Source organism: Bos indicus, chromosome 18, assembly GCF_029378745.1.
Source record: "Bos indicus isolate NIAB-ARS_2022 breed Sahiwal x Tharparkar chromosome 18, NIAB-ARS_B.indTharparkar_mat_pri_1.0, whole genome shotgun sequence".
Classification (NCBI taxonomy): Eukaryota; Metazoa; Chordata; class Mammalia; order Artiodactyla; family Bovidae; genus Bos; species Bos indicus.
The window spans coordinates 16,698,943-16,714,399 of record NC_091777.1 but is presented as its reverse complement, the minus strand read 5'-3'; the positions used below and the strand labels follow the sequence as shown (position 1 = coordinate 16,714,399).

At 36.4% G+C, this 15,457-nt stretch overlaps 1 protein-coding gene across 3 annotated transcripts in view; it reads right to left on the bottom strand.

The window, feature by feature from the left end:
- Window positions 1-5,202: 5,202 nt before the first annotated feature.
- PHKB (phosphorylase kinase regulatory subunit beta) overlaps window positions 5,203-15,457 on the bottom strand; it is a 227,599-nt gene continuing 217,344 nt past the window's right edge. For all 3 annotated transcript variants that reach the window (XM_070771929.1, XM_070771927.1, XM_070771928.1), the window contains 4 exons: window positions 12,751-12,880; window positions 9,089-9,196; window positions 6,704-6,844; window positions 5,203-6,075 (listed from right to left, as the gene is read on the bottom strand). In XM_070771929.1, the coding sequence (XP_070628030.1) occupies window positions 5,938-6,075; window positions 6,704-6,844; window positions 9,089-9,196; window positions 12,751-12,880 (517 nt within the window). In that variant the 3' untranslated portion in view covers window positions 5,203-5,937. The remainder of the gene's footprint in view (window positions 6,076-6,703; window positions 6,845-9,088; window positions 9,197-12,750; window positions 12,881-15,457) is intronic.

Sequence of the window (15,457 nt, the reverse complement as noted above, 5' to 3'; positions counted from 1 at the left end):
CTTTAAATTAGATTTAAATCTTGTCATGCCTGGATAAATGTGCTAATATTTTCAGTCAGTCTCTAGTACAGCTGTTAAAACATTTTGTCTCTGTAGGCCAAATGAGACTTCTAAAATTCATGAGTTCTGTGTTCTAATTCTTTTTATTTTTCACTCTTCTAATTAGAAAACAATGGCTTCTGTAGAGGGAACATCAAGATTTATTGATCCAAACATATCTTTCAGAACAACAGATTTTGAATTTCGTCAAAACACGAAGTATATACTTATATCACAGATTCTGAATGCCTTCAGTACTAGAAAACTTCAGGATTCTGCATATGTAACATGTAAGCAGGAAGTTAAAACTCCTATGTGGATTTGCAAATGGTGTTTGCTTTCAGCTAAGACAGTGGCAGATTCCATCAACTTTGCTCAGCTAATCAAAATTTTTAATTCTCAAAAATACAACATAGTTCATGCCCCCTATATTTCAGCAAATATTAAACATTTCAAGTTTTTTATTTCCAGTTGCCCTAGCTATTAAGTGTTAGTCTCCAATTATTTCCATGGGTTTCAACTTTAAGTTGATGCTTTTTTTTCATGCTTGTTTTATAAACTAGCTGGTTATCTTTTCATAAACTCTCTTCATATATCAAGTGTTCTTTGCCCTATTCCTCTCCTTAACATGCTCTTGACCTCGACAAAATGAAAAGATAACCTACTGAATGGGAGAAAATATTTAGAAATCATGTCTCTAATAAGGGACTAACATCCAAAATAAAGAACTCATACAACTCAATAGCAAAACAAAAAAAGTCTAACTAAAAAATGAGCATAAGATCTGACTAGACATTTTCCTAAAGAAGACACAGATAGCCAACAGCTACATAAAAAGATGCTCAACATCACTATTCATCAGGAAAATGCAAATCAAAACCACCATGAGAAATCTCACATTTGTCAGAATGATTATTATAAGAAAAAAGAAATAAAATTTTGATTCTTTTTCCTTAACATAAAAAATGGAGCTAATGGTGCTTTATTATTTACTCTGAAGAAGTACTAAATTAATTAGATTGGCATGGAGTAATCTGAACTCATTGAAGAAAACAGCAATAACAGTATTTTAGTGGGGAAAATTAGCATACATATAGTATGCATGTATTAAATATACTCATAGAGTCTACTCCTATTTATACAATTTACACAATTTGTACAATATGTATACAAATTACAAATTTATAACATACATATTGTATATGTACATTGAATTTGTATACACTCTCAAATTGTAGGTAAGAGTGTGAAGAAAAGTGGATCATAATGCACTGTTGGTGGTAATATAAATTGGTGCAGCAGTCACTATGGAAAACAGTATGGAAGTTCCTCAAAAAATTAAAAATAGAACCATCATTCAGTTCAGTTCAGTTCAGCCACTCAGTCGTGTCCGACTCTTTGTGACTCCAGGGACTGCAGCACGCCAGGCCTCCTTGTCCATCACCAACTCCCAGAGTTTACTCAAACTCATGTCCATTGAGTTGGTGATGCCATCCAACCATCTCATCTTCTGTCGTCCCCTTCTCCCGCCTTCAATCTTTCCCAGCACCAGGGTCTTTTCTAATGAGTCAGTTCTTTGCATCAGGTGGCCAAAGTACTGGAGTTTCAGCTTTACCATCAGTCCCTCCAATGAATATTCAGGAATGATTTCCTTTAGGATGGACTGGTTGGATCTCCTTGCAGTCCAAGGGACTCTCAAGAGTCTTCTCCAACACCACTGTTCAAAAGCATCAATTCTTTGGCGCTCAGCTTTCTTTATAGTCCAACTCTCACATCCATACATGACTACTGGAAAAACTATAGCTTTGACTAGAGAACCATCATACAATTCAGCAATTCCACTTCTGGGTATTCACCCAAGGAAAATGAAAATGCTAACTCAAAAAGATACCCGCACTCTCATGTTCACTGCAGCATTATGTACAATAGCCAAGATATGGAATATCCTAGGTGTTCATTGATGGATGAATAGATAAAGTAATATTCTACTGCATATTGGTGGTGGTTTAGTTGCTAAGTTGTGTCTGACTCTTGTGACCTAATGGACTGTAGCCTGCCAGGCTCCTCTGTTCATGGGATTCTCCAGACAAGAATACTGGAGTGAGTTGCCATTTCCTTCTCCAAGAAATCTTCCCGACCCAGGAATCAAACCCAGGACTCCTGCACTGCAGGCAGATTCTTTACTGACTGAGCTATGAGGGGAAGCCCTACTGCATATTATTCAGCCATAAAAGAAAAAAATCTTGCCATTTGCTTCAACATGGATGGACTTCGAGAACATCATGCTAAGTGAAGTCACTCAGAGACAGAGAAACACAAATACTGTATGATCTCTTATATGTGGAATCAGAAAAAAAAAAGAAAAAGCAAGCTCATAACTACAGAGGACAGACTGATGGCTGCCAAAGGTGGGGGCTGGTAAAAGGGGTCAAAGGTAAAAAGAAAAAAAAAATAAATATGATACATTCCTGAGCAACAACAACCGAGAAAAAGAAGCAGTATATGGCTTTTTATGGATGCACAAACCTAAAAGCAGGATGTAAGTAAATTATCAATTTCAGTTCAAGTCACTTTCCTCTTTAACCATAATATTACAAGAAAACTTACATTGAAATATAAGTCATATTTTAAGTAATGCCCATGCTCACATGTTACCTGTTTCCTGCATTAGTATGGGAAGGGGGTGGGGGTAAGGAGAAAAGAAAAGAATACAGTAAAAAACACATCTATTTTACTCTAAGCCATTTTGTGTACGGTGAAATTATTTTTTCTTCTCAAGAAAATGTCATTTCTTTTTCTTAACATACATTCCAGACATTTTAACTGGATATTTTCTCAAAACTCACAAAGGAGTTTCCTGAAGTATTTTCACTACAGTAAATAAGCAAACAAAAAATGGCAAATCTATATATGCATGTGTTTTTTTTAAAAAATTAAATACATATGTATAAATTCAATATACATACACATATAAAAGGAAAGGAATCTATATATATTTAATATATGTATGTTATATGCATGTTAATTTTCCCCAATGAAATATTTTTATTGATGTTTTTTCAAGGAGTTCAGATTATTTGATGCAAATCTAATTAATCTTTAGTATTTCTTCAAGGTAAATAATAAAGCACCATTAGCTCCATTTTTTATGTTAAGGAAAAAGAGAATCAAATATATAATAATAGAACAAGGTTTCTTGGTCACTCAAAAAAGATACAGCAAACATACAGAGTTCACAAAAAATATAAAGTGATATAGCTCTTCCATGTGTGTGCATGTATATACAGTTAGCTCTCTGTGTTCCACATCCTCAGTTTCAACTAACTATGGGTGGAAAATAGCCAAAAAAAAAAATCCAGAGTTCCAAAAGGCAAAACTTGAATTTGCAGCATATTGGCAACTATTTACAAAGCATTTACATTGTATTAGGAATTAGAAATAATCTAAAGATGATTTAAAGTATACAGGAGGGTGTCTGCAGGTCATGCTGTTTTATAAGGAACTTGAGTATCCGTGGATTTGGGGTCCATGAGGGTCATGGAACCAATCTGCTGTGGACACTGTGGGGTGATTGTACAGTCTGACTTTAGTATTCAAAAACATCCACACTGCCAAATGCAAGTTGTTCTAATTATTGACCATTGGAGATAAAACACTTATTTCAATGATACCACTTTTATTTCCTATCATGTTACTAGCGGAATTTTCTTAAGAGCCAGATTTATGTTCTTTATTTCATCAATTTCTCTGAATCAAATTAAAAACAGTTCAAATGACTAGTGAGGAAGTCTCTTTGAGCAATAAGCACTCACAGCATTTACAGCTTGCAAAAGTGGTTTGTAATCCAGTAAGATGATGGTTCTGGACAGAAACCAGTGATTGGTTTGGAATCAGAGACAGTGCAATCAGAAAAGATAGCCTAAAGCAAGAATTCTTGCAGAACCTAGGCGAACTCCTCCTAAACTGGGTCATTTCCCACAGTCTGAATCAACAGTTGCTGGCTTCTCCCTTGTGGATTTTACCTGGAAATGTGGAAGTCTAACACTACAGTCCCATTAGAGAGAAGAAAAATCAGAGTCTGTGGTAGATTAATGAAATATACATAGATTCTATAATATTAGTTAAAAGTACATAGATTCTGTACTATAGACACAAATCTCAATTCTTTTCATACCATAAAAGTGGAGGAATTTATCACATAATCTGGACAGTATAATTTATTTCTTAATATTCATTTATTTAGCTGCACGGGATCTTAGTTGTGGCACACAGGCTCTCCTTTGCATCATGCGGGATCTTCTGCTACGGCACGCGGACTCTCTACTCGTGGCCTGTGGGCTCAGCGGTGGCAGCATGTGGGCTCTCTAGTTGTGGCCTGTGGGCTCTGTAGTTGTGGTACACAGGGATCTTAGTTTCCCAGCCAGGGATCAATCCCTGTCCTCTGCATTGCAAGGCGGATTCTTAACCACTGTACCACCAGGGAAGTCCTTGGAGCTTAGTATTCTTAACTGTAAAACTAGGATAACAATTTCTGTTTCATATGATCAGTATACAGATTTGATAGTATAATTCATGTGAATCACTTAATACATAACAGATTCTGAAAATATTTTTCTCCCTGATTTCTTAAAACAAAAAAGTTCTATAAAGTAAGATTTTACCTTATTTTTCTCAGTTTCGCCAACCAGCACACTCTTTGCAAGTGTACCTCAAAGTTATGAGGAATGTGCCCGACTCCAGATTTTTTCACGTGCTCCTGCATCCATTTATTTGATATCAACCTGACTTGTCACTTAAGCTACTTGTCCTTTCTGTCTTAGATCCTTTTAAGACTTTATAAATGGGCTGCATTTTTTTGTGACAAGTTTGACTTTTCAGGTGAAACTCCCGTAAGACTAGTGAGAAAAATGACTCCCTTTGGGGTCAGGGCTCAAATTAATGGGCTTCATTGTAACATTCAGTAAGGAAATAACTGATGAAATTTAAATGTTTAACCTACTTTATATGTTTATTAACATTAGCTTAAGTAAATTTGGTAACAAAATACGTGTAATGGTAGGTACCATAGATTCTCTTTTATCTCCTGATCAATTAAATGAAAATATTCAGGAGTAATAAATTCAATATTGAGAATAATGAGAACAAAGAATGTATTCATATATATTTACTAATTCAGAAATAAAATTTAATGATTTTTACTTTTGTTTTTATGAGTACAAACTAGGTTAACAGTTCATATTATTTTTACTAAGGGCACAAAGAAAATATTTGATAAGGTATAGATTTATTACTTTAGTCCAACCCCTACAGTTAGCACAAATACAAAACCATAATAATGTTTACAAGGTAAAAATTGTACAATAGCTCTGTATTCTAAAATATTACCAATAATTCAGTTTGAGAATAAAAATACCAGCTGCTTGATTTTGCTTTTATGATGCATATTAATATTTTGTTCTAGAAGCATGTTACTTAAAAAGAATTCACCATTTTTTCAATATACTTTCATTCTCGGTATGCATTATTCGTTGGAAAATTCATTTAATTGGCAGTAAGGTGGGAATTTAATCCAAAATGAGCAAAGGCCCAATTTGAAGAGTTATGTAGTCAGAAAACATGCAGTGGTAAACTTTCAATTAATAAACTATTACTACTCCTCAGTAAAGATTATTACTGTAGTTGGCATAATCATGAGAACTTATTTTCACTTGATTACAAGCATTTCTTACCATTAGATTGGTTATGGCATGCAAAAAGTCCAATAATTCCACCAAGGGTGTGGCGACCACTTCACCAGCATGGTCAGCCCACTCATTAATGGCTGCCTTGATTAAGCTTCAACACAAACAACACACTGCTGGAAAACCTGTCTTAACAAAGTCTCTACCACGTTCCTCACTAGCTAACCAGACATGGGTCATCATTGCTTGGCTTGACTTCTCCTTCCAGCAGCAGATTCATCACGACCTTTGTCAAATAGCTGCATGTTCCTCTTTTTCCCAGAGGGGGAGTGTTGTAAAAAGAAGTCATGTCATCCTACAAAGGAAAATAGTAAGTGAGTCATCTGAGTTTTTGTTTGTAAAGAGTTGACAGGTAAAATCAGTGTCAGCCGAGAGGGAAAAATAAATTCACAGGAAGATTTCCTTGTGGAAAATATGAGCTTCTTGAGTTTTTCTTTTATTTTCCTGAAGCATCTTCTCAGCATATAAAATGAAGACAGCATTTCAGTATTCTCTTTTTTGCTGATAATTTTTATTTACTTAGGGAACCTTTTTATGGATGAGAATAAAATATTAAACAGACAGCCTGGAAGGAGCTATATCAGGTAGTACACAGCACGAGGGTAGCCTGTTACTCATCCCATCCTCCCAGAATTTAATTTTATAGTCTTCTGGAATCCCTGGCTTCTTCCTGGTAAAACACATTTTAACTGCTAACTACATAAAGGAAATTTATCTCTTCTTAGATATCTTTCTAGTCAGAACTTCTTAGCTGAATTGACTAATAATTGAGTAAAAAGTAACATTAATTCCTCAAATAAATCAGACTTCCTCCTGTTTTGTAATCTGTATATCTGTTTTGTAAGTTAAATTATAAGGGATTTAAGGATACTTTGAAGAATTGAGAAAAAAAAATTCTACAAAAAGCTATTTTCTCTACTTACTTGTTTTTCAATTTCCTTTAGTCGACTCTCATCTTTTTGAAATTCATGAAATGCTTCTTTCACCAGTTTGTCAAGATCTACTTTGTCTTGAAATTCTAGCTCAGGGTTTCTTTCCAGTACAATGGATACGACCATTAGTAACTAGAAGGGACAGACATCGAAAGCCAATTATATGAACCATAAAAGCGACATAGTCTGCATATGTTTTCATTCTTTGCTCAGATTGATGGATGGTCCTTGTATCCCACAGCCTGTTCTGTACAATGATAGGATCATCTATGGATGGAATCTTCCTACCTATACAAGTTAATAACATGAGTTCTGTTTGGAAATCTCCCCTTTTTTTTTTTCATTGTCTGTATCCCTGTAGCTATATGGAAATGTTTTTCAGTCACTTAAATAAAATTGATAACTTAGAAAAATGACTTTTCTAATCCTGTCACAGTACATAGTACCCTATAGTACCCAAAGTGTCTGAATGTCTCTAGTCTTTAGACCTTCATGTTTGGTGGCAGGCAAGCCACTGTTTGGTGGACCAAAACAGGGTCCAGTGGTGCAGCGGCTGCCTCAGAGAGCAAGGCAGACGAGTACAGTGGAGACTTTGGATCTACCCTCACGATCAAATGACTTAGGTCTGCTGCTGCTGCTAAGTCACTTCAGTCCGACTCTGTGTGATCCCATAGATGGCAGCCCACCAGGCTCCGCCGTCCCTGGGATTCTCCAGGCAAGAACACTGGAGTGCGTTGCCATTTCCTTCTCCAATGCATGAAAGTGAAAAGTGAAAGTGAAGTTGCTCAGTCGTGTCCGACTCTTAGCGACCCCATGGACTGCAGCCCACCAGGCTCCTCCGTCCATGGGATTTTCCAGGCAAGAGTACTGGAGTGGGGTGCCATTGCCTTCTCCTGACTTAAGTCTAGCATGCCAAAATGAGTATAATTCTCTGACATCACAGTATTTCTCAGGGGACAGTTATATTTTAAACAATATACTTAACTGTGATTGTTTATGACATGAGCACTATTTGGTTTGTATAAGCTATCTTAGTTTAAGACATCATCCTATTGCTTGGCTACCGTATACTTTTATCCTAAGTAGTAATGTTCATTTTATATGACAAACTGTAATATGCAAAATTGTATCTGAGTATACAATGCTTGGTAAAGACTTTCTGATGATGATTATGGTTTCTAGTTTGTACATGAAACAGGATAAAGACATAATTTCCAACTTGGGAATCTTTCTGATACACTTTATTGAAATGTTTCCCAATTAGTACCTGAAAGAACCAAAGGAAACACTAGGAAAAAATCCAGAAGTCACACTGTGGGAGACCTTGGGGCAGAGCTTTAGCCAAAAGAATTTGAAGTTTTGCTCAAGTTCTAAAGGTAAATTTCTTCTGCAAAGAGAATGACCTCATTTTAGGGGCATCTATAGGCATGAGATACCAAAAGGTTAACTGTACAAAGAAGGCAATCACGCTTCTAAAAATCCCATCTTTTCTTCACCCCAGTCTCTGTCTTACTCCCACAAGCTATGAATCTGACTGGCTGATACTCTTACCCAAATTCTGGCCTATCATAGATGAGGCTGAATCTCACTCAGCTGACTGTAGCTCCAGACACGCTGGATTTTAGGAGGTGCCACATCCAGTCCAGCACTCACTGAGAGCTTCGGTATCAATAGGACATATTACCCACCCTCAAGAAACACAGAGTCTGATGGAGACATTCCCAGAGAAACAATGTGAGGATTAGCTATAAATTATATCCATTCAAGGGAGTCTCTATGTATTTGATATAATACTTTAAAATGGCAAAACAATATGTGTATGTGTGCATGCACAGGTGTGTGTATTTTGGCATTTAACTTTACACACAGCAATGATGAGATGAGATGTAATTTTTTACAGGCTTTCTCTGTTCACAGAGATGTCTGGAAAGGTGTCCCTCAAAATAATAGTGACGATCTATTGCTAGTGTATATAGAGATATATTTTGGTTTTCTTTTCTATAATTTTTTCAACTATTGAACTTTTCTACAATAGTCATGAGTTATTTCTGTAAACAGGAGAAAATGAAAATAAGACAAACAGAAAAAGGTCACATCCTCTCTTTTACGGTACTGTTGATGCACTTACTGTGGGGATGAGTGTGTAGCTGGGAAAGTTGGCCAGTCAGTCTTTCTACCCTGATGGATTTAAGATGTTTGAATTGTTTATGTGCCTCGACTCAAGGGTCAAGGATGGCCATCTCCTCCAGGACTCAACTGGAGATCTGGGTTAGGTGAGGAGTGAATTCCTGGCCTCTTAAGCAGTTTCCTTTATACTGGTTTTCAGGGAGCAGATAGAAAGCATTTCTTCAGCAATCTACATTTTTAAATACAAACCTCCACGACAATCTGTCTGTATTTTGGCTGGTCAATATTTCCCAACATGTCTTCAACAAGGAGAGAGAAATTCATCTCATACATGGTCATATCTGACAGGGTTGGTTGCTGAAAAAAATAACTCAACATTAAAATGCTGCATTGTTACACTCTGGTTCCCGCTTAACAGGAAAATTTTATTCACTAGTATCTTTTTCAGCTTCTACAAAACCTTAGAGAGCATTTTCAGCTTTATGACTGGATTTTATATATGTCAAACTACTTAAGCTAACCAGCTGACTCTTGTGATAAATTAAACCTCCTGTTTTTAGTAGTTATCTTTCCTATATTAATGTATTTAGGGAAAAGAGGACTGTATTAGGAAACTACTTCAATACACAAAAGTGAAGTGAAGTCAAGTGAAGTGAAGCTGCTCAGTCATGTCTGACTCTTTGCAACCCCATGGATTGTAGCCTACAAGGCTCCTCTGTCCATGGAATTTTCCAGACAAGAGTACTGGAGTGGGTTGCCATTTCCTTCTCTAGGAATACACAAAAGGAATGGCCAAAAATTGAACAACACATTAAGAATACATATTGCTTTCAGAATTAACACAAGTTGTGCTTGCTATCAGACTTCAGCATCTAAGTCACTTGCTACTGAATTAACATCATTTCTGTGGCAGTCCTTCTGAACTGGCAGCATAAAAATGCACACAAATAAGTGAAACAATATCATGTGCAGAAATAGTAAGCAAACACAGAAAAAAGCAAAACAAAAAAAATGTTCTCTAATCTCCTCTTTATATTTCATTTAAAACAAGAGTATTGTAAAAATCTTCCATATACTTTCCACAAACCAAATGAAAGCAGAAAATAAACTCAAAAAAAGAAAAAATCTTGGCATGCTGGATAATCTTCAAAGGATGGAAGGAAAGGCTCTAAATGTTAGGCTTGAATGAGGGAGAGCAGATGGAGTCACCAGAATTATTACCAGAGATGAAGAGATGATGAGTCATACTTATTTGCCTTTACCTCAGAGCATGATCTACAGTGAATTTCCTCATAACCTAGAACATGTGTATCTACCTACTATTCAAAATGGGACCAAGCCCATTGTTTCCTTTCAATTAAGTGACAGCAATATTATTTTGCTTGGTGTAATAATGCTTCAGTCCTATATGCAACATGGTCCATCTATTGTATTTTGTATTCAGTACAATCCAACATACTGTCAGTGATTATAGATAGTACCTAATTCAGGGGAAAATGAAGCTAGTGGAGGCATACCTTGTTTTATTGTGCTTCACTTTACAGATTTTTGTTGTTGTTGTTCATTTTACAAATTGAAAGTTTCTGGCAGCCCTGTGTTTTTAGATGATAGTTACCAATTTTTAGCAACAAGTACTTTTAAATTAAGGTATGTACATTGTTTTCTTAGATATAACACTATTGCATGCCTAGCAGACTACAGTATAGTGTATACATAACTTTAATATGCACTGGATAACCAGAAAAAATTATGTAATTTGCTTTACTGTGATCATCTGGAACCAAACTTGCACTATTTGAGATATACCTGCAATTATAACTGTTTAGATGTCTAGCAATGAGATTAATGGGGTTACAGAAGGAAAGGAAGATCTTTTCATGGGTTCACATCAATGTCCTTTTAATATATCTCATTGAAAAGTCAGCATAGCTAGTATGCAATATGATAATTAAATCTAGAGAAGAGCTATCAGGCTACCTTATTTTCCAGTCTCTGAAAGAAGTGGAAAGTGTAGCAGAGAAGTTAAGAGAAAAGGCTCAGAAGCCAAACTGCTGGGAAGAGGGTCACACTAGGTCAGGTGCTTCCTAGATGTATGACTTCGGGAAAACCACTGAGCTGTGTTTTAGTCTCCTCATCTGTCAAACAGTACTAATACAGTACCTACCACAAAAGACAGCTGAAAGGATTAAAGGAGCACTTAGAAAAGAGCCTGGCACTTAAAAATACTTAACACGTTGTCAGCAAGGAGAGACCAGGCGATCAGATAATTAAAAGAAAGTCTGGTAGGCATTAGCGGAGGCTGGGAAAGAAGCAACAGAAGGTTGCAACAGTCCACTGTGCTCAGACACAGGCCTAGTAGAAGCAGCAGGACACGAACAGTTGAAGTGGGTCCCTGCCCACAGGAGACAGAGGCGCTCCATACAATGGTCACAGAGAGCACCTTGGGAAGGACTGGAGCACCTATACTGACAACCAACAAAACCAATCAACAGTCTGTGAACAGCATAAAAAATACTTTTAAAAAGTTCTTATTCATTTTTAGAAAAAAATAATAGATTCACAAAGTTCAAAAATCTGAAAGGTTAAAAAGGATTATCAGCGAAAAGCCCAAGCTGTACCATAGACCACAGTCCCTTTCCCCAAAGGCAAAAGAATGCTATCGATTTCTTGTGGGTTCTTTCAGAAATACCCTATGTACACATAAACAAAATGAGTATAGGTGTGTGTTTTAAGAGTATTTTATTTTCACAGCTATAGAGATCAAACTAGTAGTTACCAGTGGGGTGAGGGAAGAGTAGAGGGCAAGATAGGTGTGGGAGACTAAGAGGCACAAACTATGCATAAAATAAATAAATATGCTACAGAACAGGGAATATAGCTGATATTTTATAATAACTTTAAATGGAATATAATCTATAGAAATATTGAATCACTATGTTGTATACCTGAAACTCACATTGTATATCAACTATACTTCAATAAAAAAAGAATACATTGATAAAGACCTTTATTACAAATAATTTGGCTGATGTTTCAACACTATAAACAGATACAGTACTCCATTTCTGCTGCTGCTACTGCTGCTAAGTTGCTTCAGTTGTATCCGACTCTGTGCGACCCCATAGATGGCAGCCCACCAGGCTTCCCCGTCCCTGGGATTCTCCAGGCAAGAACACTGGAGTGGGTTGCCATTTCCTTCCCCAAACTCCATTTCTAGAAGGCCTAATTATTCACGTTTGTGCACAAGCAGAATGATTTAAGTGTCAGAATTAAATTAAACAATTAAAGAGGCTGGCCAGTTGATATAACCTGGAAAACCATTTGAAGAAGGGAATACTAATTCATTCAGATCAAATGTCAGTTACCTCTCAGTTAATAAGTGATTGTCTAATGACCTAAAAGTTACTGTACTTTTCATGTTCAATCCAATTTTTAATTAGTAATTTCTAGCCACAGCATTACTAAACCACCTTGTTTCTTCAGACTGATTTGGTTTTTGAATGTATGTTTTCCTGTTTGTGAGGTTCCCTGCCGCTGGCCTATTGCACTTGGTGGTATTTCTACCATCATTGCTATTATTTCTAATCCACTTGAGCAGGCTTCTTATTTTTCTCCTTTCAAGTATCTAAATATTCTTTGAAATAAGTAGAAAGGTCATTTGCAAAGCAGAGAAGGGAAGAACTCTCTGCTCCTTTGTAGTTGCTCAGTCACTAAGTCCTGTTGACTCTTTGTGACCCCATGGAGAGTGGCACACCAGGCTTCCGGGTCCTTCACCATCTCCTGGAATTTGCTCAGATTCATGTCCATTGAGTCTGTGATGCTATCTAACCATCTCATCCTCTGCTGTCTTCTTTTCTCTTTAGGTCTCTTTAGAAGTCCCTTTTACTGACACAGACACAGTGGGGCTGTACCTGGGGCAAATGCCTCCCGGCTACAATGATTCCATTGGGTGTGCGTTCCAGGATCTGCCATACTCTGTCATAGAACCCAGGGGGGGTTCTATTCAAAGAGCCATCGATCTGCCGCCTGTTCAGCCAACATCTGTAGACCAAAAGAAAATGCCTCAGTGTTGAAAAACAAGCTTGTTCTGACAAAAAGCAGTGCTTTTATATGGATTAATTGTTCCAACAGAATGAGCAATAAAAGCCAAAATCCATCAATGATGCATATCTACCATGTGTTATAGAGGTTATTAAATATTTCATAGTGAAAACAGAACTTGCAGGAAAGGAGAAAATCCCTAAAAAAATTTAACAGGCAAAATGTTATTCTCTAGTAAGTTTCTTACAATTCACTATGTGATCAAATGAGTTTCTAACATGCAATGCAGTTCAATTTAAAAACAAAGGAACAGTCAATTTCAAAATAAGTTCACCTGGTCCTTATGTGCAATAAGATGTAAGCTCCATGAAGACATGGGCATTGTATATGTAGTTTGGTTACTCCTATATACCTCTCCAAGAAAGGTGCTTAATAACCACTTGATAAGTGGGTGAGTGCTCAAAAAAGTATAATGTATCTAATAAAACTGTTGTTGTTTAGTCACTAAGTTATGTCTGACTCTTTTGGGACCCCAGGGACTCTAGCCTGTCGGGCTCCTCTGTCCATGGGATTTCTCAGGTAAGAATACTGGGGATCTTTAGGACCCAGGGATCAAACCCAAGTCTGCATTGGCAAGTTGATTCTTTACCACTGAGCCACCAGGGAAGCCCATCTAATGAAATTACCTTATTTTAAACCTTATATGCTAATTTAAACCTTATATTTAGTTTTCTACTTAAATACAGCCAAAGAACCAGTGCTAAAATATCAGCTATTAAATCTTACACATCATAATAATTAATACAGAGTCAAAATTCTAGATCCATTATTTTAATGAGTTTAAGTTTTAAATCTTAAAAATATAATAGTTACTTCAATCACAAACTGCTAAAGATATAGAATTTTCACAATCTGAAAAGAATAAACAAATGACATAGTAGTATATTATTACAAAAGCTGAAGATAGGAACAAATATAATTTTTTTATACTTGGTATTAAAACAGGCAGCAGAGTAAAATGTGTCATCAACCACAAGTAATGATCAACAATATTTCTAGGTGTGAAACTCATTATGCAGAATACAGTGATCAGAAAAAGACATTGTTGTTCTGGTGAAAGAGGATCGAGAAGTTACATCACTACACAAGTGAGGAGGTATCTCTTTCGGATGTATAGCTTCTCTTGGTAGGCCCAGATCTGTGTGGCTGGGTTCAGTGCTATGCTAAAGAAAAAAGCCAAAAAGGTTCCTTTGTGATGTTTTAATTTGGATAATGGGTATGCAAACTGAATATTTTCCATGTGATTCTTCCCCTTTCTTCCTTTGTTTGGCAACAACAAAAAAGATGCTTTCAGAGTTCTGTGAAGTCATGGTTAAGACTATAAAAGGAAGATGTTTGCTTAGAACAACATAAAAGGTAAAAATGTGTGAATATTCACAGAGCAGGAATTATTTTAGAAGAATTCTCTTATTTTTATCTTTTGACTTTTTACTTAGAAAAAATTTAGGTTTATAGAAAGGCAAAAAAAAAAAAAATGTTCCTCTACTCAGCCTCTTCTACTTTCTGTCATCTTACATAATCAATAGTACAACTATCGAAACCAGGAAATAAACATTGGTAGAATACTACTAATCTTATGGACCGTACTCAAATTTTGCCAATTTCACTGCAAATTTCCTTGTTTTGGTCCTGTGTCCCACCCAGGACCCCACACTGCATTAGTGTTCAGGTCTCCTTAGGCTCTTCTAATCTGTGACAGTTCCTCAAATCTTTATCTTTCACAACTTTGACATTTTAGAAAAGTCAGTTATTTTGTAGAATGTACCTCAATTTAGGTTTGTCAGATGTTTTCTCATGATTAAACTCAGGTTATGCACTGTTTTGCAATACCCAGAAATGGCTGTACCCTTTCTCAGCACATCGTACCAGGGGGTATGTAATGCTGACGTATCTTACTACTGATGACGTTAACTTGATCATTTGGTTAAGGTGGAGTCTGCTGGGTTTCACTGCAAAGTTACAATTTTTCCTTTTACAATTAAAAAGTATCTTGAGTGGAAATACTCTGAAATTATACAAATTCCCATTTCTCATCATACTTCCACCCACTAAATCTAGGGGTTCTTGCCTGCAATGGTTATTGTTGTACTTGCCTAATGGTGATCATTATTCCACCAACATTATCATCATTCCACCTACACTTATTAATTGGAATTCTATTGTAAAAAGAGTCCCTTCTCTCCCATTTATCAATTTATATCAGCTTGGACTTACGGATCTTTATTCTACTGGATGTAATCCAATGGTATCATTATTTATTTTGTTGCTCAAAATTGTCCCAGCTTTGGTCATTGAGCCTCCTTCACATTGTCTCTGGCATCCTTCTAACACACCTCTATAGTTTTTGGAGCATTTTCTTACTTTCTGGTACAACAAGATGCTTCAGGTTTATCTTGTGTTTTTCCTGCCCCAGCCCTGCAATCAACTACTTCTCCAAGGAATCCTGGTTCTTTCCATTAGAAAGTGTTATTTGGAAATCAGTATCTGGGTACCAGGTTTGCTCACTGCTATTGGGGT